Raw genomic sequence first — 23,219 nt, 5'->3', positions numbered from 1 at the left:
AGTTGGTTACAGAACAGTGCTGAATAAAAAGAAAGTTATCTAGAAGTAAAACTTAAGAAAAAAATGAGAACTTATGTGAGGCACTTATTTGCCTTTAAAAACCAATAAAAGTTTATGTGGCTTGTTATTACTTGGAGTGAATTTTAATTTCGGTAGCTTTGGCCCATTCCTGCAAATGATTATATAGCCTGAAAGATGAAATGAATTAAAAATAATTATAGCAAGCATGTTTTTGGCAACAAATGGGAATGATTCTAAAAACACAGCTATTGATTGAAGTTCCTATTTTTACTCATTTCTATTGCACTCAGTTTGTTGTCAGACATTCTGTGATACTTGACTAAGTAATTTGATGACATTATTTTTTTAGATTGAAAAAGTTTTAATTATCCAGGCATTGGTGCAAGCCTCTAATCTGATCAGCACTCAGGGAGGAAGAGGCAGGTGGATCTCTGAGTTGGAGGCCAGCCTGATCTACAAAGCAAGTCCAGAATAGCCAAGGCTATGCAGAGAAACCCTGTCCCAGAAAATGAAAATTAAAAAAAAGTTTTAATTAAATTAATTTTAAAGATTTTGCTGGGCACGGACGCACACACCTGTAACCTCAGCACTTGGGAAGGTAGAGGCAGGTGGATCTCTGTGACTAGGCCAGCCTGGTCTACAAGTGAGTCCAGGGTTACACAGAGAAACCCTGTCTTGAAAAACCAAAAAAAAAATTTTTGTTTTTTTTTTTTTAAATTATGTATAAGGGAGCTGGAGAGATGGCTCAGTGGTTAAAATCGTGTATCACTCTTCCAGTGTGTGTGTGTGTCTGTGTGTCTGTGTGTCTGTGTATGCATGTGTGTGCAGATGCCTATGGAGACCAGGAAAGGATATCCAGTTCCCTTGGTGGTGTTACAGCTGGTTGTGAGCCTCTTGACATGGTGCTGGGAATCAAACTCAAGTCCTTTTTAAGAAACAGCAAGTATTCATAACTGCTGAGCCATTTCTCCAACCCTATACATTGGTATTTTAAAAGTTATTTACATATTATCCTTCAGTTTTCAACTTTATTATTTTAAAAACGTTGCAAAGCTGGGCAATGGTAGTCCACGCCTGTAGTCCCAGCACTCAGGAGGCAGAGGCAGGTGGATCTCTGTGAGTTGGAGGCCAGCCTGTTGCAGGATACTTGATCATGTTGTGAGCCCCAAGACTGTATACTGGAAAAACCTGTTTCCAGTTGTAGTATGGCTCAGCCCTAGCACATACCTTTAATCTAAGAACTTTATGTTTATTATAAACAAGTAGTTGTACTGTGCCTTAGATCTTACACACACTTTTATTGAAGAGCTTTCTGTAAATAGGATTAAACCTAGGTCAAGCGGCAGAACAAGCAACCAGTTGACAGGAAATGAAAGTGGGAAAAAACTTAGAGAGAGGAAGTCAGAGGATGGGTAGATACACAAGAAGTAAAAAGGAGGGACATTGAGAGGTTCTTAAGACAGCATTGGAGAAGGAGACAGGGCTTTTTCCTTCTGGGACGTTGGCTGAGGAGGAAGGTCAGCTGGGTGCTTTCTCTGCCTCTCTGAGCTGGCAGGCTTTTATGCCAGCATCTGACTCCTGAGTCCTTATTGGTAAAATTGAATGTTTGGGATTTTGTTTTAAAACACCAGCTTGGTCTACAGAGTGAGTTCCAGGACATCTAAAGATATACAGAAGAACTCTGTCTTAAAAAAAACAAATAGATAAAATAAATAAAACATTGCAAATTAAAAACAAAAATAAAACAAAACAAACAAAAACCTTCAAAGTGTGGCAGTAGTCCACACCTTTAATCCCAGCACTTGAGAGGCAGATACAAGGGATCTCTGAGTTGAGGCCAGACTGATCTATATAATAAGTTCCAGGACAGCCAGGGCGAAACAGAGAAACTTTGGTCATATAAAAAAAAAATAAAGCCAGGTGGTGGTAGCAGTAATGCATGCCTTTAATGCCAACACTCAGGAGGCAGAGGCAGGCAGATCTTTGAGTTTTAGGCCAGCCTGGTCCACAGAATGAGTTTTAGGACAGCCAGGACTAAACACAGGGCTACAGACAAACCCTGTCTCAAAAAACAAAACAGAACAACAACAAAAATAACTCACCAACAAAAAACCTTCACCCACTAAAATTAACTAGACCCAGAAACTATATAATTCAATGAACTTCTCTCAGAATAGAAACTGTGGAGTTTAACATTGGATTTAAAATTTTCACTACAGAATGTATTCATATGCCCTTATCCACCACCAAAACCGAAAAATCCTTGGCAGAGTTAGAACTAGAAAAATAATTAGCTTTATAATCTTTTCATAGCTCATATTAATTTTGTGAATTCATTTTTTAAAAAAGATTTTATTTATCTGTCTATTTAGAGACAGGATCTTTCTACAGAGCCCTGGCTGTCCTGGAACTCATTAGGTAGACCAGACTGACCTTTAACTCACAGAGATCTTCCTGCCTCTGCCTCCTGAGTGCGGGGATTAAAGGCTTGTCAAACCATGTCTGGCCTTTTGTTACATTTTTAAAAGTTTACAGGTGTGTATGCCACATGCCTGTGGGTGTCCTCAGAGATCAGCAGAGAGTTTTGGAGCCCCTGGAGCTGGAGTTACAGGAGGTTGTGACCAGCCTGAAGTTGGTGCTGGGAACTAACCCAGGTCCGATGGAAGAGCAAGATACACTAGGCCATCTCTCCAGCCCCAAAATTTAGTTTTAAAAAATAGTAAAAAATGCCACCTTTTTATGTTCTAATTTAACATTCATCATTAGGCCTAGCCTTAAGCATCTGCATAAGCATCACCTTTTAGGCCACTGGATATGAACTAAACATATTTCATGTTGTTATGCTGTTTTCTTAAAAATATAAAACCATTTTGAAACATAAAACATGTCTTATTTGAGATATGATAATTAGCTTCAAATCGTTGACTTTAGAAATTAGGAATATAACAACTGATTTTTTTTTTTTGAGACAGGGTCTCTCTGTGTACCCTTTGGCTGTCCTGGACTTGCTTTGTAGACCAGGCTGGCCTCCAACTCACAGAGCTCTGCTTGCCTCTGCCTCCTGAGTGCTGGGATTATAGGTGTGCACCACCACGGCCAACACAATTGAGATTTTTAAAAGCAGTATTTCTATTTCTTTACTATAAACAGATAAAATAGACATATTTTAGTAAAGATAGAACATATATTCTAGACTTCCTTAACTAAGAGAATATCAAGTGGAGATAAATTAAGAAGTTACAGGTTTTTAAAGATGGCATGCCTTAATTATTCATGTATCAATCATTATGATTTCAAATTAATGGAGTATTTTTAGAGTGTGTTTAAGTTTACAGAACAGTTGGGATAGAGCTAGCATGTTTGCGTTCTTCCCCTTTCTGTTTCTAATATCCTGTGTTAGTATGACATGGTGCTTATAATTGATCAACCGACACTGCTCTGTTAGTGTTATTCACTGGAGTCCATCTTTACATCAGTGTTCACTTGTGCCTATTATATGGAATGCTGACATGCACCTGCTATTGTATCTTAATTGTTTTTAAAACCTCCCTTTGCCCTGCGTGTGGCACCTGATAATCTGTCCTCCTAATTTTAGGAAATAACCCACTATTACCTTTGCTTTATGTAAACTCTGTTCCAATAGGATCTTCAAAACCTAAAATTGCTTTAATCTACTTTAAAATTCTGTTCCACATCATCTTTTCATGGCTTAAAATATTGCTATTATATCATTTTAGTTAAAACAATTGCAAAAAATTACAGAGTGATAAATAGTCTATAAAATATCTCTCTAATTTCTCAAAGATTAGGAACCTGGATTAGCTGCCACCATCGCATGGCTGAAGGAAAACTGGAAGATGATGATTTCAGAGCTCAGGGACTTGGGTCACTGTCCATAGCCTAAAGTGCAGTGGACATTTAAGGGGAGCAAATTTACAAATGAGAGAAAACAGGCTCTGGCCTGAGACAAGGAAATGCTATGGCTTTTATTTCTCCCTACTTATAATTTCTTGTCAGTGCCTCCCACTGGGCAAATGACAACTGAAAGGCAGCTATCATTGGAGCCTAGTGAACGCAACCTGCAGCTCTGCTGCAATACAGAGTAGAACGAGGGAGGAAAGAGTGGATATGACAGCAACAAAGACAAGGTCCAACACCAAAGTCAATTCTTTTTAAAAATCAACTTTATTAAGGTATGACTTATGTACAATATACTTATTTTTGAGTGCATTATTTTAGGCCTTTTACATACTCGGCAAGTGCTTTACCACAGAGCAGTCTCCCTATTACCTTCAATAATACTTTGATAATTTAATAACTCATGTAACCTCCCAGTTAAAATAAATAACATCTTTTGGTGGTTTTGTTTTGTTTTGAGACTGTGTGGTTCTCTCTGGTTGTCCTGGAACTCACTGTGTAGACCAGGCTGACTTTGAACTCACAGAGATCAGCTGCTTCTGCCTCCTTAGCACTGAGATTAAAGGCATGTACCGCTACACCCAGTGACAAGAGAACATGCTTAATGAACTCACAATATTCACTCTAGCTCCTTTTCTATAAGTTCCCACTCAATATCAGTTTTATCCAAAGAAAAGCGTGTTTTCCCACATTTGGTTAGTTCAGACTTTTGTTGTTGTTGAGGTCCTCTAGTTATGCAGCCTAGACTAACCTTAAACTTGCAAACCTCCTGTCTCAGCCTCGTGAGTGCTGGCACTATAAGGCATGTATCACCATACCACATCTGATTTAGTCTTGTCTGTTCTTTTAGGATGTTATATGCATTAAATCATATAATATGACTTCTTTTGTGCAACTGAAAATATTTTTATTTTGTGTGTATCACTGTATGTGTACTGCCACATGTATGTCTCATACTTGCAGAGGCCAGAAGAGGGTACTGAATTCTTTGGAACTGGAATTATGGAGGATGTGAGCTGCCATGTGGGTGCTGGGAATCAAACCCATGTCTTCTGCCAAAGTAAGAAGTACTCTCCACAAGTGAACCATTTCTCCAGGCCCTCTTTTGTACAATTTATGTTTCTCAGTATGTTTTTATTTTTATTGCATGTGTATGTGTTTGCCTGTATATATGTATATGTACCAAGTACATGTCTAGTGTTTAAAGAGACCAAAAGAGGACATTGGATCCCCTAGAAAACTGAGCCTCCATGCGGGTGCTCTGAATGAAGCTAGGCGCTCTACAAGAGAAGCAAGTACTCTTAAATGCTGAGCCATTTCTCCAGCCCTTTCAGCAAGTTTCTGAGGTTTATCCATGTGTGTAAGTTTTGTCTGTTTGTTTTGACATAGGAGGATCTCACGGTAGCCCAGGATGGCCTTTAACTCACTATTGTACCAAGGCTTTGCTTCAACTTTTCCCCCTCATTTTCTGAGGCAGGGTCTCACTATATATCCCTGGCTGGCCTGGAACTTGCTATGTAGACCAGGCTGGCCTCGAACTCACTGAGACCTACCCGCTTATGCCTCCTGAGTGCTGGGATCAAAGGCTACAACTGGCTCAACTCCTGATCCTATTGTATGGAGTGCTGGGATTCCAGGCATGTGCCACCACACTTAGCATAGTTCATCTATTTTTATTAACATGTAATGGTCTGTTGTATGAATTATATACTGCAGTGATCCATCTTGCCTGTTCATGGATATGTATATTGTCTCCAGGTCTGAGATGTTATAAATACAGCTGTGAACACTTATGAACAAGTTTTCACGTATATATTTGTATGCATGACAAGGTATTTCTCTTGGGTAAATGTCTGAGAAAATGTCTGGACTATACCAGAAGCTACTAAAGTCAACATTTTTACCCTTAGAAACATTGCTGTGAAAATTTATGAAAGGACATTGTGCATCTCCTTATGAAAGCTAAGGAGTTAGAAGAACATTTTTCGGCAAGAAAACTACCTCAAAAGAACTCACTTTACATTTTATGTAGATTATGCTTTTCCATAGCTTGAGTTCCTGATGAAAAATACATTACATATTTCAGTAAATCCTAAAATCATATTAAGAGCTAATAACTAAATCTGTTTTAAAACACAATGGCAGTAAAGCAAAGTCTTGTTTTCTAGAGAAGAAACATATAAAATACAAAGATGCAAATAAAATACAGACTATGTAAAGACAGAGGAAGGAGTATCAGGGAAGTCTGAGAAAAACCAGCTGAATGTGGAATGTGACTCCGAGAGTCTCAGAATGTCAGGTCTCAATACATTTTTCATTAAATAAAAAACAGAGTGGACTGTGAGGTGTGAGGAAAGGAAAGCAAAGTTGTGTGAAGTAAGGACTAAAACCCTTGACAATGGCAAAACCACCTACACAGCTGCTTGGGACCCTACCACTGCTGTCAGCAGCCTGTGACGAGCTTCTCTGCAGTGGGATCCATATTGATCTTTGTAAAGCAGTGTCTTTATTAATATAAGCAGAGACGCCTCTCATTTCCAGTAGCAGAGGTGTGGGCTTTTTCTTTTATTCTTAGAAGCAATGTTTTACCAACATATATCATTTCCCTTTGATGTGTGGGTTGAGTCATAAATTAATGTCACAAACGTCATCTAAATGAGGGAGGCAGCCACATTATGAAGGAAGAAGGTGTAGCTTGACATGAGTTGTTACCGTTGACAGCTACGCACTCCTGAACTGAAAGTCACCATGTTAAAATTGGGCATAGTAACAGTTTGTTGGAATACAAAATTGGACATTTAACACTGCAGTAGCCTAAAAAGTCATCAGTCTTTTCAAGTTATTATTATTGTTATTATTATTACATAGCCCTCACTGACCTGGAACTTGATGGTGGTCCAGGCTGACCTTGGACTCAGAGTGGCCCCTGCCTCTGCCTCCAGAGTGCTGGGATTAAGGGCTAGGCTATCACACCAGCTCTTTTCTAGTTTTTCTGAAATCATAGTGAACAGGTGTTGAAAACAAATGAGTCTGAAGGCTTTCTCGGCATCCCATGGAGAAGTTGCTTTACCCAAACTAATTGGCTCTTTCCATTTATCTTAGGAAAAAATAGAGAAAACTCCAAGTGCACAATTGACTATACACTTCCTATCATGTATTATTCAATCTTGACCTAGGGGGGAGCATAGAACTCTATTTTCCATGATACCATTAGTATGTTCAACCCACTTAATCTTAAAATAACAGTATCAGGTCAGGGATTTAAAAATACAGTATTATAGGAAAACAGTTGGTGAGAACATGCCCTCTTCTGCCATTAATAACTGACTGGAAATGGTTATTTCAGATCCTAAATCCAGCTGAAATCCAGAAACAATAAATGGAGGGATGGAGTGGATAATTTGTGAGGATGTGCTTTTCAGAGCAGAGAAAAAAATCACTATGTTTGTGCTGAATTACATGCTGCCACAGACGTGGCAGTATGCAGGAACGTTATCATCCATACAACTGTATAACACAACTCCCTCCGGGCGCCCACCATCAATATCATCCCCACGAAGCTGGAAAATAACAGGCTTGCTATTGTATAGTTTGGTAAGAAAATTAGAATAATTTAAAGTCACTTCAGTTGTAGCCTGCCTGGGGTGGTAGGGGAGAGACACAGGAGGTAGTGGGGAAGAACAAACAAAACACAGACAGACATACGGATCATATGATGTGGTATGATGTGTGATATACAGAAACTAAGGCGGGGAGGTTAGGTTGGTGGAAAACTCACAAGTGAAATCTGCCATTTCCTCCATGGGTTGAGTCCTTGTTGCATCGCTTGCTTCTGACCTTGAGCAAAGTCACTGTTTTCAAGGCTTGTTTCCTCATCTGAAACAAAGAATCATAACGCTAATATCCTTTGCCTTAAAGTGCCGTAGTGAGGACTAAAGAGATGAACAAGCCCTATATAGGGAAGACACTGTGTGGACACGAGGCGTGGATGATTTTCCCAGCAGTTAAGGGAAAAGATTCTATAGGCTCTGGAGACTTGGAACAATGGCACAGCTAGGAAGTCTGGGCTTTAAAGCAAGTAAATTACTATTTTATTTCTCAGCTTCATCTTTTTGAGACAGAATCCATTGAATCAAATGAAATAACCTGGGCAAAAGAAATTACCCTTTTGGGTGCATGTGCCCGCACCTCTACTTTTTCTGAGGGGCGTAGACTGTGTGTATCAACATCTGCTAAAGCAGATAAGGAAGCTGAAGTCAATGCATGCCTGGTGGAACTTAACAGATGTGTTAGTTCACTCTTCACAGGCTAGGGGCTTCACCCAATAAAGCCCATTCGGAGTTGGAGTGCAGGCGTCCAGTGTCCTTAACACTCCTCAGATTCGACGGGAGGGACCCTGGAATTCTTAATTAGAACCGGTTGCCATGGCGACAGTCTCCAGGCAGCGTGGGCTGAGCTCTCGGTAGGGATTGCGGGTGGGCCGCCGCTGGACCCTGTGCGCGCGCCCGCCACCAACTTTCCCTCCAGACCGGAGAGGGGCGGCGCGCTCCGCCCCCGCCCCCGGGCCGCGCACGTCCCAGCTCGGTGGCGCGCACGCCTGCGGGAGCCCTCTCCAGGCAGCCCAGTGCTGATCGCCGGTGCCGGTGCGGCCGTTCCCCCTCCGTAGCGGGAGGCGAGGCTCCGAAGCAGCCCCCTCCTGTGCCAGGGCCGAGCTCCCCCACCCCGTTCCCGGTGGACCCCGGGGCATGAGCAACGATGGCGGGCTGCATCCCCGAGGAGAAAACTTACCGGCGCTTCCTGGAGCTGTTCCTGGGCGAGTTCCGCGGACCGTGCGGCGGCGGCGAGCCGGAGCCCGAGCCCGAGTCGGAGCCCGAGCCCGAAGCGGAGCTGGTCGCGGCTGAGGCGGCCGAGGCTTCGGGGGAGGAACCCGGGGAGGACGCTGCGACAGGAGCGGCGGCCGAGGAGGGGGAGCAGGACCGAGACCCCGAGCCCGAGGAGGAGGCGGTGGAGGAGGAGGCGGCGGCCGAGGGCGAGGAGGTGGAGGAGGAGGAAGCGGCGGCCCCGGGGCACTCGGCCGTGCCGCCGCCGCCGCAGCCCCAGCTGCCGCCGCTGCCCCCGCTCCCGCGGCCGCTGTCGGAGCGCATCACCCGAGAGGAGGTGGAGGGCGAGAGCCTGGACCTGTGCCTGCAGCAGCTCTACAAATAGTTAAGTAGCGGGGCTCGGCCGCGGGTGGGCCGCCGTCCCCGGGGCCTGGGTCCCCGCACCCGCGTCCCCGCGGGGCTCCGGGCGGGGTCCGCGCGCCTGTCCCCGGCCCCTCGGCCCCTCGGCCCCTCGGCACACCTTTCTCCGGCTCCTTCCTGCGGAGGTCTTCCCTCCCGTCTTGGGCTCCCCATTCTTCCCAGCGCCCTTCTTCCTGGGGTTTCCTCCCACCTGCGTCCGTCTGTCCTTTCCCGGGCTGCGTTCCCGGGGACGCGCGACTCCTTCATGGAGTGCGAGGTGCCTTCCCGTGTAACCGCAACAAAGCTAGTACCGTCCCGGCGTCCAGAGGAGCCCAGACCCCTGGATTTTCCATCTGGCGCTCGCTGTTGAGATGAAAAAGCTATGTAGATGGCTTTCCTGCGCGTAAGGGCTTAGTCTCACACTCCACAGACGTTTGGCAGCTCGTAATTGAGGATGGTGAGGAGGAATTGGGAAGGAAGGGTGAGTCAAATCCTCCCGAGCAAGCCTTCAGGTGAAAGGACGGGGTCGTAATTCAGTAGAGTGGAAAAGTCAGCCTTGGTTTGGTAAAATTGCAATTAAGTGCAGTGTTTTCAGTCCATTAAGTAGATGGGGTGGGAGGTGGAGGAGAGCAGATGGCTGAGCTACCCAGATGAAAGTCTAAAATAGAAAGGTCAAGGCTTTGCCTTTCATCCGAGTTCTGCTTTTTTACGGGCTTGAAATAGAAACGGTTTACAATTGCGTTTCCTTCCAAATGGAATTGTTCAGAAATAATGCCTCTGCAAACACTGGTAAGCCCGAGTCTTCTGCCATTCAGCTAATAGTTGTAATGAAAGGTGTTACTCTGACCACCCAAAAAGTTTACGACGGCAGGATTCACTGCAGCTAAGTTCAAACCCACTTCCTGGATTTCTCCAAAGCCTGGAAGGGCCTGAAGAAGAAAGCTGTTTGGTCTCCATCTGACCTGGTAGACACCTGATCAAATCATTCTCCCATTAAAGCAGCCGCTTGTCAAGGGGAAAAAGCCACTGAGCAAATCTGTAGAACTGGACTGTGTGGATGCCACACTTTATAAACCATCTACTAGTTAATTTAAAAAAAAAAAAAAAACTGTTCGAATACCAAGGGGATAACGTGTTTTGGGGAAATGCAAAAATAAAATGGCGTGCAATACCACCCAGGCACAAACAGCATTAACGGTTTAGAGTATTTCTTCTTTTGTAAACTATCAAAGAAAAGGACCACGGAATGCCATTTTCTATGCACGATTCAAAGGCGCTTAAATACAATGGGAATACTTACCAAAGTGAGGGAATTTATCCTAAGCTGGTACTATTTGGACAGTTTTTACTTTTACATATGCCCTTCCAGAATTGAGGGAGCACAGTTTGAGGGTTAGAGAATGCCCCCCTACCCTGTCATTAATGTAGTACAATCCTGAACATTTCAAGACTCTTGAAATTGAGATGTACAAAATGAAATGGTAAGATGTGAGTGGGTTTTTTTTTTAATGTGAAAAGGAAACGATTAATTTTAATGTACATGTAGAATAGAAAAATGATTGAAATGATAAGGTGACCATCAATGGAGGACAGAAGTTCATGTGTGAGTTAAAAGTAACAAAATTAAAGTTAGAAAATATTTCCCCTTAAATCGGAGATTTTATACTCCGACTTTGTATAAAATCAGACTGTGTGCCTTATTTTGTTCTGATGTTAGTAAGATGAAATGGCTGGCTTGTTTATGTAAAGTATCTTTAAGATTCTTGGTGAGTTAAAAGTTTTAAAATGTGTAATGACATTTTTAGTTTTTTATTTTATTCTTTTAAAAAAGCTTAAGACTTAAGTCACAGGAATCAGGACCAGCTGACTCTGTAGTGTTAGGTCATTCTGTTCAGGCACTTCATTTTACAGGTGAGACTACTGGCCTCTGTCCAGATTTAGAAAACAAGTCATGTGCAAATGATTCCAACCTGTCCCAGCATAATCACTGACTCAAAACACCTTGACAGCGCTGGAGAGCTGGCTCAGAGGTTAAAAACCTCGCTGTTCTCCCAAAGATCCTGAGTTCAGTTCCCAGCAGCCTCGTGGTGGCTCATAACCATCTATAATGAGATCTGGTGTCCAGGCAGAATGTTGTATAAATAAATAAATCTTTAAAAGCAAAACAAAACAACCTTGACATAGTGAGAATGTTGACTTCTCAAATGTCCAAAAAAATACTTAGAAGTTTTTTTTTTCTTCTTTTAAATTAGTGCACATGAAGTATGTGCACATGAAGGCAGGTGACTGTGGGAGCCAGGGATACAGGATCCTCTGGAGCTGGAGTTACAGGCTGGTGTGAACTGCTTGCCAACATGTGGGTTCTGGGAACCCAGCTCTTAGCCATGGAGTCTTCTCTTCAGTCTCTAGAAGTAATTCTGCCTACAAATGCATAATGAAGACTTTATATATATCTATATTCTCAGCTTCTCCCATTTTTTTTTTTTCTCTTCACCTGTTTTGGGAATTGAACCTAGGGTTTTATGCATGTTCACGAAATGCTCTACCACTGAGCTATATCCCTAGCCCTTTGCCCCCGTGCCTGGAGGAAATTTTACTTAGAAGAGTGTAGTATAGTAACACATTTTCCTCCCTAATTTGGTTCTCTTGAATTTTTGAATAAGAACAGCATGCCAGGCATGATGACACACACCTTTAATCCCAGCACTTGGGAGGCAGAGGCAGGAGGATCTCTGAGTATTTGAGGCCAGCCTGATCTACAGAGCAAGTTCTAGGACAGCAAGGGTTACACAGAGAAACCCTGTCCCAAAACAAAACAAACCCCCCAAGACAGCAACAACAACAGAAACCAGTTATGTAGCTAAGAAAAGAATGAAGGTTTAGGCAGAACTTGAAAGCATCTTAGAAGCTGGTGAAGAACACTTGGCTGCTCTTGCGGCTTTATTTGGTTCCTAGCACCCATGTCCAGTGTCTCATAACTGTCTGTAACTCCAGCTCCAGGGGATCCAGTGCCCTCTTCTGCCCACAGTGAGCATCAAGCACGAATGTGGTATACATTCATACACACACAAATACATACAGCTCACACACAAAAAATAAAAGTGAGTATGTCTTTTTGTGGGGAGGTTTAGTTTTGTTGTGGTTTGTTTGGGATTTTTTGTTTTGTTTTCTCTCTGTGTGTAGCCCTGGCTGTCCTGGAATTCAGAGCTCCACCTTTCCCTGCCCGCTGAGTACTGGAATTAAAGGCTCTACTACTGCAAGACTGAATTTTTTTTTTTTCATCTTCTTCTTCTTAGAGCCCCTCAGACTCCAGATGTCAAAGGTCCTGGAGGCACTGTGTCCTCAAAGATGTCTGGAGCCCAGTGCTAAATATGGGGAGAGATTTTTTTTTTTTTGAGACAAAGTTCTACTGTAGCCTCCTTGGCTATCCTGCAGCTCACTATGTGGACCAGGCTGGCTTGGATCCTCCTGCCTCTGTCTCCTAAGTGCTGGACTTAATGGGGTGAAGTACCTTAAAAAGATTTTTAGGACTAACATTTAGGGTAAAATTTTTACCTTACGGCTTCAAAATGGAAATTTTGTACAGATGTACACTTCTCCTATATAAAAACAGCGTGTAAAAGTTTGAAAGAACAATAATTTTAAAATGTCAACTACTCCCTTCCCACCTATGAAAAAGTTTCCCTGCCTCTATCTTCCAAGTACTAGGATTACAGAGTGTGCCTCCAATGCCTGGCTCCTTTTCTTCCTGGAAGGTATCTATTTTACCATTGAGCCACATCTCCTGACCCTGTAATTCTCAAATATAAAATTATAACTGATGTTATATTCAGCCGAAGTGTGGAGATGGGAGGCAAATTGTGTAGGCTACCAAGTCAGTGCTGTGTAGTTCCCCCATACAATACTAAGGATCAATTTGTGTTAATCTGCAAGAAACAAATACTTCAAAGTCTTACTTGAAAGCTGTGTGTTACCACATTCGCAAAGCAGTTGTTTTCTCCATTCCTCATTTGGACTGGGACGGGCTTCCCGAGGGGGAGAGAGCTATCCCAGCAGGCTGGTGAAGTTAAGTGCTTCCAGATGGTTTGCGGTAGCGTTGAAGGTGGCACTTTAAAAAAACGGTTTGGGAAACGAAATCATTGGTTATAGACACTAATAATTCAGTTGTGTTGAATCATGAATGACTTTGGGAGAGGTCAGAAAAATCAGCTTTGTTTCATTTTGACAGACATACATGGAGAAGTACGTGAGGGAAAATTATATTACTCATCTCAAAAATTAAACACTTTCTTATAGAGAATAATAAAGTTCACTAAAGAGTAGAGAAAACTTACATCAACAGAAAGGGTGATAGGAATACAGCTTAGTGCTAATCGTAGGTAGTTCCCAACCTTTTCTCTCAGCCTTTGAGGCTGGCACTTTGCCGTGAGGTTTTAAATATCCTTCCCGTGTCTTCTCATATTGATGCTCCGTATTTGCCATTTTCAAGTCTACTTATGATGAGCTGCTGTCCACGTGATGTTCAGCCAATGTGTCTGTCATCGGTACCCTTCCCTCACATGATTGACTGTTGTGGTTGTGCTAATGGCTCCCAGTTCTGACTCCGTCCTTGCTCTGGCTGCTAATGGAACAGCTACCACCTGGCTGTCTAAAAGGCTCCTCAGATTTAACTGCCCGGCTTCCTCTTCCATCCAAAAAACAAAACCTGGTACTCTGGGAGTGGTTTGAATGCTGTCTGGCTGGGTAGTGCTCCGCCCCTCGGCCACCGCTCCAGCCTGACTCCCGATGCCCTCTGTAGTGAATCCGGATTCCTCTTTTGACCCCTCAGGCTTGATTTGTCAAGTTAGACTTGTAAACATCTCATAAACGTCTCTTCCTGTTCTCACTGTCATTGTCATCTCTTGTGCACTTTATTAACTTTTTGTAGCCAAAGTTACTACTCTCACACTAAATTATATAGATTTTCTTTTTAAAACTCACTTCACGTATGTTTGTGCTCAGCCGACAAATATGTTGTTGCACCACGTGCATAATTAACATATGGATGTGAGCCATCGTGTGCGTGCTGGGAATCTAACCTGGGTCCTCTGGAAGAGCAGTCAGTGCTCTTAACCACCGAGCCATTTCTCAAGCCTCAGATTGTATAGATTTCCTAAGTGTTATGCTAAAACATTTAAGAATTTTATATTTATATATATGTATATAACCCCCCCTGTTGAGAACACCACACATTCCATCCCTGGGCCCAGCCCAGTCTCATGTGGATTGTTTGGGTTTCTTTCGGAAGCCTGTCCTCATCATTCCCACATTTATAATGAACCAAGCGTCTCTTCTCTGTGCCCTTCCAGAGTACCTGGTGCATACACTTGTTCATTCGTATCTTTTGAGTCTAATGCTTATATCTCCACCATTCAACCGGTGGTCTTTACAGTGATGTGTAACTGAAGTAATTCATGAGAGCAAAGGGAAAAAATGGTAAAAATCCATTATATACAAAATATGAAATTAAGTTAGGCGTGTTGGCACGTACACGTAATTCCTCTAGCATTCTGGAGATGGAGGCTGGAGGATGCCCCATTTGAGGCCAGTCTGTGCTAGAGTGAGTTTAAGGACACACAGCAAGACCACATCTCCAAAATGCGAGCGCTGAGGCTGAGGATATAGCTGAGCGGTGAATCACTTGCTTAGCATAGGGGAGACCTTACATTCAATCCCCAGTAGTGCCAAGAAAAAAAAGTGCTATTAATATTTGCTGTAATTATGGAGATTGGTAATTTGATCTGAATAAAACTGATTTCGTGACAAACCTGAGAGCTGAGAGGTTGACAGCAGTATATCTTCTCTAAATTTCAGGACATTGCAAACTCACCTGTTCCTGATGAAATAGATTTAAGGATTATATTTCCTGGTTTAAAAAAAACAACAAACTATTGGGTTCTTTTTTTTTTCCCCCTCCCTATAACACCTTTATCCCTTCCAACCCCCAACGCTGGGTAGGAAAGAAAGAAGGATACAGGGAAAGGGGTGTAGACCTCTTTAGACTACTTTCTGCTGATTACAGGCCTTGAGTTTCTTGGAGCAAGCCCAGTCTTTGGCCTCAGGGTCTCTCCAACCAGCAACCAGCAATCCAGCAAAAGTAGCAGCAGGGAGAAACAGCTGCCTGCGCTCTTCTGGGGCTCTAGCATTATATACGCTCTGAAGAGTCCCAGAATTCCGTACGTGAACTGTCTTCAGCTGGCAAAAATCACATCTCTGCTAGAGTACGAGACAAATCATAGTCAGTTGCCGTGGTCAATCTGAAGCAGCCCCATTTCCCACATCTGGGATTGGAACAACAACATAGTCCCAACATAACTGGGTTTTGTTTTTAATTTTAAAGAAATCAAAATTTTCACTACAAACTGGGGGCTGGAGAGATGACTCAGAGATTGAGTATTTGCTGGGCAAGCATAAGGACCAGAGTTCAAATCCCAGCACTCCCTAGCAAGATCGGCTTCCAAGTAATGCCTGCAACTCCAGGTCTGAGGCAGCCAATTCCTTTTTCTGCCCTCCCCAACACATACATACACTCGTGCCCATACCATACACACACATGAATAAGAGGCTGAACACAAGCGTAAGACTTTTCAAAAATGCTTTTCTTAGGTAAATGTAATTTTTCTGAAAATATATTTCTGAAATGAGCAAAAACTCAAGTAAAAGCACTGTATAATAGTGATATAGAAGAAATGTCAGCTGGGCAGAGGTGGCACACACCTTTGATCCCAGCACTCAGGAAGCAGAGACAGGCATATCTCTGCGAGCTTGAGGGCAGCCTCGTCTACAGACTGAGTTCCAGGACAGCCAGGGCTACACAGAGAAACCTTATCTCGGGGAGGGGAGGAGAGGGGTATGGACCTGCCATGGTGGCACATGCCTTTCCTTTCAGCGCTCAGGAGGCAGAGGCAGGTAGGTGGATCCCTGAGTTTGAAGCCAGCCAGGGCTACACAGTGAGACCATGTTTCAAAGGGGGAAGAAAGAGAAAGCGAGAGAAAGAAAGAAAAGAAAGAAAAAAAGGAAGAAAGAAAGAACGGAAAGAAGGAAATAAGAAAGAAAAAGAAAGAAAGGGTGAGGGCAGTCAGGGAATACAGACACAGGATTGTGACTCAGTGGTCAAGCACGTATGTAGCTAGCACTGCAAACAAACAAACAAACAAACAAAACAAAGCCAGGCATGGTGGTACATACCTGTAACCCCTAGCACTTAGGGGGCTGAGGCAGGAGGATGGTAGGTTTAGCTAACCTGGACTGTAATACCAAGACCCTGTGCATCGGTTACTTTTCTCATCACAGATAGAACATCTGACAAAAGCAAGAGAAGGGAAGGGAGGGTTTATTTTGGGTCACAGTTTGAGGATGTAGTCATCTATTGGGAAGTCATGGGGCAGGAGAATAAGGCCGCTGGTCACGCTGTACTCACTGTCGGAAGCAGAGGAAAATGAACGCTGGTGCCTCACTTGCTTTCCCGTGTTTACTCTGGGACTTTGGCCTATGAGATTGTGCTGTCCATAGTTAGAGTGGCTCTTCCAATCTCATTTAAACCCATCTAGAAACTCCCTCACAGACAGATCCTGACAAGTTGACAGACTAAGGCAGTGGTATAGCACCCTGTACCAAAATCAGCTGCCCCATCCTGTCCTGTGTGTGTCTGTACACATATGTCTCTGTGTGTGTGTGTGTGTCTCTTTGTGTGACTTGTTGCTGAGACAAAATGTTCAACAGAAGCAACCTAGGAGAAAGGGATGGGGGGAGGCATGGTGGGTGGGGTGCCCTCTGTGGTGGCAGGAGCTTTAGGGGTGACATGTTCTATCTGGACAGATGAGAAGATGGAAATGCTGAGCCACAACTCGGGCCACTTATAGCCATCCAAGCCCTATCCCTAATTCCCCATGTCTGCCAGCTAGGCCCCATTCCAAAAGGTTCCACAACTCCCCACCCCACAAACAGCATCACAGCTGGTAATCAAGCGTTTGGATGCGTGATCTCCTGGTGCACATTTTACAGCCAACCCATAATTTTCTGTCCCTGCTCCCATAGGCTTGCGGCCATCTAGCTAGTAATGCAAAACATAGTTCAATGCCATGAATCCCATAGTCTCACAGTTCTAACAGTGTTCAAAGTCCAAAGTCCCTTCTAAGATGAAATACATAGTGCTCTGTCTGTCTGTCTGTCTGTCTATGTATCTGTTCCAGCCTGAGCATACCAGTTTTGCCTCATCTGTATTTCACACATCTGCCCTCACCTCTCCTCCTATTCTATATGATTTTTTTAGTGGTTGTTCAGCAATTAATCTGAGTTCTATGGACAAGGCAGGTGTTCCCAACTTTTGGTTACTTTGAGGATATTGTGATGATCATCCTTTGGATAAGTCTCTCTTCTTCTTAAGACTTATTTCTGGATTTGGGATTAAAAGATAATTATAGCTAGATGTGTTGGTGCACACCTTTAATCCCAGCATTTGGGAGGCAGAGGCATGTGGATCTCTGTGAGTTTGAGGCCAACTTGGACTACATAATAAGTTCCAGGACAGCCAATGCTATGTAGGGAGAGACTCTTGTCTCAATAAAAATAAAAAACCCACAAAACACAAAAAAAAACAAAAGAAACATATATTTACTTATTTTAAGTCTTTTGGTACCTAGTTATCTAGTTCTAAAATGTCTTTTAACATGGTTTTTCTATTTTTACCCTTGAAGCAGGTATTTTTGTCATATACTTCATTATAGTGTTTGGGTCATCAACAGACTGCGTGTACAACGTTGGTACCATAAGATTGTATTGCCTAGTGACATCATAGCATTTTAGAGTAAGTACACCGTATGATGTTCCCACAATGATGAAATCCTCAGTGAGTCCACTTCCCGGAATAGATCCTCTTTGTTCATCCATGCATGATAGTATAGGGAAATGAGTAGTAGTATTATGAAGTAATTTATTGAAAACAATAACAGAATAATGAAAAAACTGCCAGTACATCCATTATTTAGTTTCAATATATCGCTTCGAATTTCAATTATTTTAAGAAAAGAAGCACTTCGTATGGAGCCAAGGATGGTGGCTCACGCTTGCAATCCCAACACGCAGAAGCTGAGGCAGGAGAATTGCTGCAGTTTCAAAGTCAGCCTGGAATATAGCATGTTTGTTTTCACCGCACATGACTTGGTCAGTGTATGGTAAGGTTTTTGTCTTTGGTAACTAGCTTTTCTAAGACGTTTAAAATGTCCCCAGTGGATGTAGGTCTTTTATCTCCACATGTCAGCTGCTACATGCTCTGTTGTCTGCTTGGCTGTGGTTATTTATTCAATCTCATTTTGATGGACATGTGGCTTGTTTCCATTTTGGGGATAGTATTAATAGGTTAGTTAATACTAGCTGTCCTAATGGATCCATCCTGAAGCCTCCAAGTTTCCCTATAATGCTAATTTCTTGTTTGCTTGGAATCCCTTCAGTAGCAGAGAGGGATCTGTATTCCATGGCTTCCGTGCCAGACCCAGGATGACAGAAACCCTGAGGTGGTTTGCAAAGTTGCTCTAGGCATCAACATCCATCAGTCAACCATTAGAGACAGACTGGTGTTTGAGGGTCTTAGAGAGCAGGTCTTAGAGTGTAGCATAGATATATCACTTTTCTTCCTGTTCCATTGGCTAGCCACATGATAGCGTGGCCTGCATTTCCCAATAAAGGAGTATGGGAAATGTAGTCTCTGGCATGGCAGTTACTTTCAAGAAACAACACTGCATCATGGGAAAAGAATATAAAGCTGGTGTGTAGCTGGCAACCTCTGTCCTATAAATTCCCGACACTTTGGGTATGTCTCCCTCTGCACATGTTCATATTCTTCTTAGCTGTATACCTAGAAGTAGAATAGTCAGATTGACATTTTGTGCGTTTTGTATCCGATATTACCAATTCGCTTTGTCCAAGAGCACTGCATGAATGGTCTGATTTCCTTATATTTTTGTTACTATTTAAAATGCTGTTTACTCCTCTCTAATGGTAAGGGACTCTTCTCATGACCCTTCAAACCATAAGCCCCAAATAAACTCTCCGTTCTATAAGTAAATAAAAGCAAATAAATAAATTCAATCGTGTGTGTGTGTGTGTGTGTTGCCTGCGAATATCTGTGCACTGTGTATGCCTCGCACCTGGGAAAGGCAGAGAGGGCTCTGACGTTACAGTTACGTGCTGCCGTGTGGGTGCTGGGCCGTTGAACCCTCTCGCCAGCCCCTCTTGTGGCTATTTCACCTAACATTTCTATACAGCTATATACTATTATTGCCACTGATAAATGCTCTTGACTGGTTATAATTTTGATTTAGGGCGTCCTAGAAGAGGAACCAGTACCTAAAATGTTAGACCAGTTCTCACCAGTGTGCTGTTTGCTTTTGTTGTTCTGTTTTCCCCTCGTGGAGCTGACGACTGAACCCGAGATTGTGCATTCGTTAGGTGGACACTCTTATCACTGGGCCCTCCCAACCCCTCTATCCAACAGGAAGGTAACATGAGCCACATACGTCGTTTTAAATTTTCCATCAATTGCACCTCAGAAAGTGGAAAGAGCTGGTGTGGCAGCTGCAATCCCAGCACTCAGTGGGCCGAGGCTAGAGGATTGCTGTGAGTTTGAGGCCAGTCTGAGCTACACAGTGAGTCCAGCCAGGGTTGCGTAGGAAAATCCTATCTTGAAAAGAAAAGGAAATGAAAAGAGAAAAGATGAGTGTGGTCTTAATAGCTTATTTAGCCAGCAGAACTCAAAATATTTATATTTCAGTCTATAATCTATATAAAATATTCTATAAAAGTTTTATTTCCTGTTTTTAATGTTCTCTGTATATTTTACAGTGATAACAGTTCTATTTGTACTCAAACACTTAAGCTATAGGATGGTCAGTGGCTGCCCTAGCAAACTGCACAGGTTTAGACTTTTTTTTTTTTTTTTTTTTGAAGGCTGGGATGGAGGCTTCATTCAGTAATAGAGGCTTATCCTCTGTGTGGGACCCCTGAGTTCAATCCCTAGCACTAGAAAAAGATAACACAATATAATAAGCACATAATCATAGAGTAATGCCTCATTCATGCCTCATTCATGCTCTTAGGTTTTGGTGTTTAGAGCAGTGCCTCTTTAGGGAGCCATTTCAGAAATTCTCTATATCCCCACAGAGAAGCAAAATGGAACATTTTAATTATTTTGTTTAGCAATCTTTTAATTTCACTTCTAAATGAAAACAAAATGTTCTGCCTCCATTCCCACCAGCCTGGTCCAAGCTGCCACCCAGCTACAAAGTACCACACAATTTCCTGTGTTTCAGAGTGTTGCTTTTCTGTCTGCTTAAGAAACATCCCGGTGTCTTCAGCTTGTAGCTAGGGCTGATGTGCTTGATGAGCCTGCAGGGCCCTACCTAACATTGCTCCTGGCTGCTGCATCTAGTCTTACCTTAATTAAACTATGTTCTTGGCCAGTAACTGTTCACTAATCATAGTGATCTTGATTGAATTTGCAGAACCTGGGATGCTTTCTTTCCTATGTACTTTTGTCTTCTCTGCCCAATCAGCCTTTTTTTCCTTCTCTTTTACTGCTTAGCGAATAGATTTTATTCTAAATATCTCTTCCTTACAGAATTATTTATTCCCTTCTAGTTTAAAAATATTACATTTGTTTGTTATATATGTGTTTGTGTGTGTGCATGTGTTTAGAGGTCACATGGAGGTCAGAGGATAATTTGTGGGATTTGGTTCTCTGCATTCAACATGTGTGTTCTTGGCATGGAACTCTGGTCTTTAGGCCTGGTGACAAGTGCCCTTATGGTCTTATGGTCTGAACTATCACTAGCCTTTTTTTTTTTTTTTTTAGGTAGTGTTGGCCTTTAATCCCAGCACTCAGGAGTCAGAGGCAGGTGGATCTCTGAGTTCAAGACCAGCCTGGTCTATAGAGTGAGTTTCAGGACGGCCAGAGAAACCCTGTCTCGAAAAACCGAAAAAGAAATATTATTTTTTTCTTTTTCTTTCTTTTTTTTTTTTTTTTTTCCGAGCCGAGGACAGAACCCGAGGCCTTGCGCTTTGCAACTAGTGCTTTACCACGGAGCTAAATCCCCAAACCCCTGCAAAACAAACGTTATGTAACATGCTGGCCTTGAACTTATGTCGCTGAGGATAGCATTTAACCTGCTCCTCCTGCCTCTGCCTCCTGTGTGCTGGGATTATGGCGTCCACCATTCCTGATTTATGTGGGGCTGGGGCCTGAATTTGGGGCTCTGTTCATGTCGGGGGAAGCACTTTACCAACTGAGCTATATTCCCACCCTGCCCAGGGGATCCGGTTGTCGTGCTTGTGTTTTGAGACAGCATCACATACAGCCCAGGCTGGCCCGGAACTTGCTCTGTATTACGATGACTTTGAGCTTCCAATCCCTCCTCCTCTTCCCCCTAGCGCTAAGATCACAGGTGCGCGCTCCACTCCTGGTTTCCGGTGGCAATTAATGGACACGGAGGCCATTAGGCATGCTGGACGAGTACGCTGCCAACTGAGCCCCAGCCCCAGCCCCAAATACAACTTTGCACTAAAAAGAGAAGAGAAGAGAAAAAGAACTCAAGCCAGGTGTCATGGCAAGCCCAGTGCTTGCCAGGATGAGGCAAGGATCGAAGTTTGAGGCTACTATCGGCTACATTAGCAAGACCCTGTCTGGGGAATGGGGAAAGCCTCCTTTGCCCCGGGCATTCTCTAGTTTAGATGGGGGAAATGAAAGCATCTTTGTGGGAAATGAAGTTAAAATTGCAAATCTGGTGACAGTCAGCATTGTCTGACTCCAAAATGCTTGCAGCCCGCAAACAATCGTGTGCACTGTTCTGGTACACATTATTGAGGGTTTGTTTTGTGTTTTGTTTTTTTCCTTTAGCCATTGTAGAAAATTCATGTGTTTTATTAGTAAGCAGTTTTGCAGATGAGAAAGCCAAGACGTGTGAAAGGAAAGTTTTGCCATCAGTATGTACCGACACCTAGAGAGTCTGACGTAAGGGATGGTAGTTTAATGGTGCGGATTTTACGATTGCCGCGTTGCGTCACAAATCTATTTCCCGCCCAGAAAAAGCTCAGTGAAGATGCAGATGTAATAATTTCATTTAGTTTTTATCCCTGCCATTTGCTTAATTCAGATTTTAATTTTTTAGATTTCAGTGTGTGTGTGTGTGTGTGTGTGTGTGTGTGTGTGTGTGTGTGTGAGTGTTTGTGCGTTTGGGCCCACGCAGGTGCCTCTGGAGGTCAGAGGACAGCCTGGGTTTAAGTCTTACACCTTGTTTTTCCACCATGTACCCAGGCTGTCTTGTGAGCTTCTTGTCTCTCCACCTCTGGCTTCTACATGAGTTTTTAGAGATTTAATTTTGAGTCCCAACGCTTGCACAGCAAGCACCATTTTACCCACTGAATCATCTCCACAGCTCTAGTTTTTATCCTATCTGTCTATTACTCTAGCAGCCTCCCAGCTAATTTCCCTGTCATTGATTTCTCTCTCTCTCTCTTTGAGGCAGGTGTAGACCAGGCTGTTCTGGAACACAGCGATCCACATGCCTCTGCCTCCCTAGTGTTGGGATTAAAAGCGGGCACCGTTATGTCCAGTTGCCGTTGGTTTTTCTTCCTCCTAGTTTAACTTAGCTAAGAATATTTAACTCCCTGAGATACTCACGGGCACATACTTCCCTGACTTTTTGCCATTGTAGATGCTGTTTATTCTGCACAGAACAGGCATTTTCTTGTAACTATAATTAGCATCCCTTTTGATGGAAAGGGAAAGTGTGGGTTTCATTTTATCTTTCATCTAAAAATTATTCTGTTCAGAGACTATCTACAGATAAAGAGCATTTTAAAGTTTGTTTGTTTGTTTGTTTCGCCAAATACTATTCTAAACCCTTGGTTTTAATAAAGGAAAAAGATGGGTCCGGAGAGATGGCTGAGCAGTTAAGAGCACTGACTGTTCTTCCGGAGGACTGGGATTTGAGTCCCTGAATCCCAATGGTAGCTCACAACTGTCGGTAA

General features: G+C 43.0%; 1 protein-coding gene and 1 non-coding gene across 2 annotated transcripts in view; one reads left to right on the top strand and one right to left on the bottom strand.

Moving 5' to 3' along the window:
* The first annotated feature begins 8,575 nt into the window (after positions 1 to 8,575).
* Ppm1e (protein phosphatase, Mg2+/Mn2+ dependent 1E) overlaps positions 8,576 to 23,219 on the top strand; it is a 122,013-nt gene continuing 107,369 nt past the window's right edge. The window contains exon 1 of the mRNA XM_055620448.1: positions 8,576 to 9,143. Coding sequence (XP_055476423.1) covers positions 8,695 to 9,143 — 449 coding nt within the window. The 5' untranslated portion in view covers positions 8,576 to 8,694. The remainder of the gene's footprint in view (positions 9,144 to 23,219) is intronic.
* Positions 12,454 to 12,542, bottom strand: LOC129686633 (small nucleolar RNA SNORD88). Its single transcript, XR_008721678.1, has one exon. It is a non-coding gene; the product is annotated as a small nucleolar RNA SNORD88 (small nucleolar RNA).

The sequence above is a fragment of the Psammomys obesus genome, unplaced genomic scaffold, assembly GCF_907164565.1.
Source record: "Psammomys obesus unplaced genomic scaffold, mPsaObe1.curated_primary_1811, whole genome shotgun sequence".
NCBI lineage: Eukaryota > Metazoa > Chordata > Mammalia > Rodentia > Muridae > Psammomys > Psammomys obesus.
Note: the sequence above shows the minus strand (reverse complement) of the source record. Positions and strands in the feature narration are given on the sequence as shown.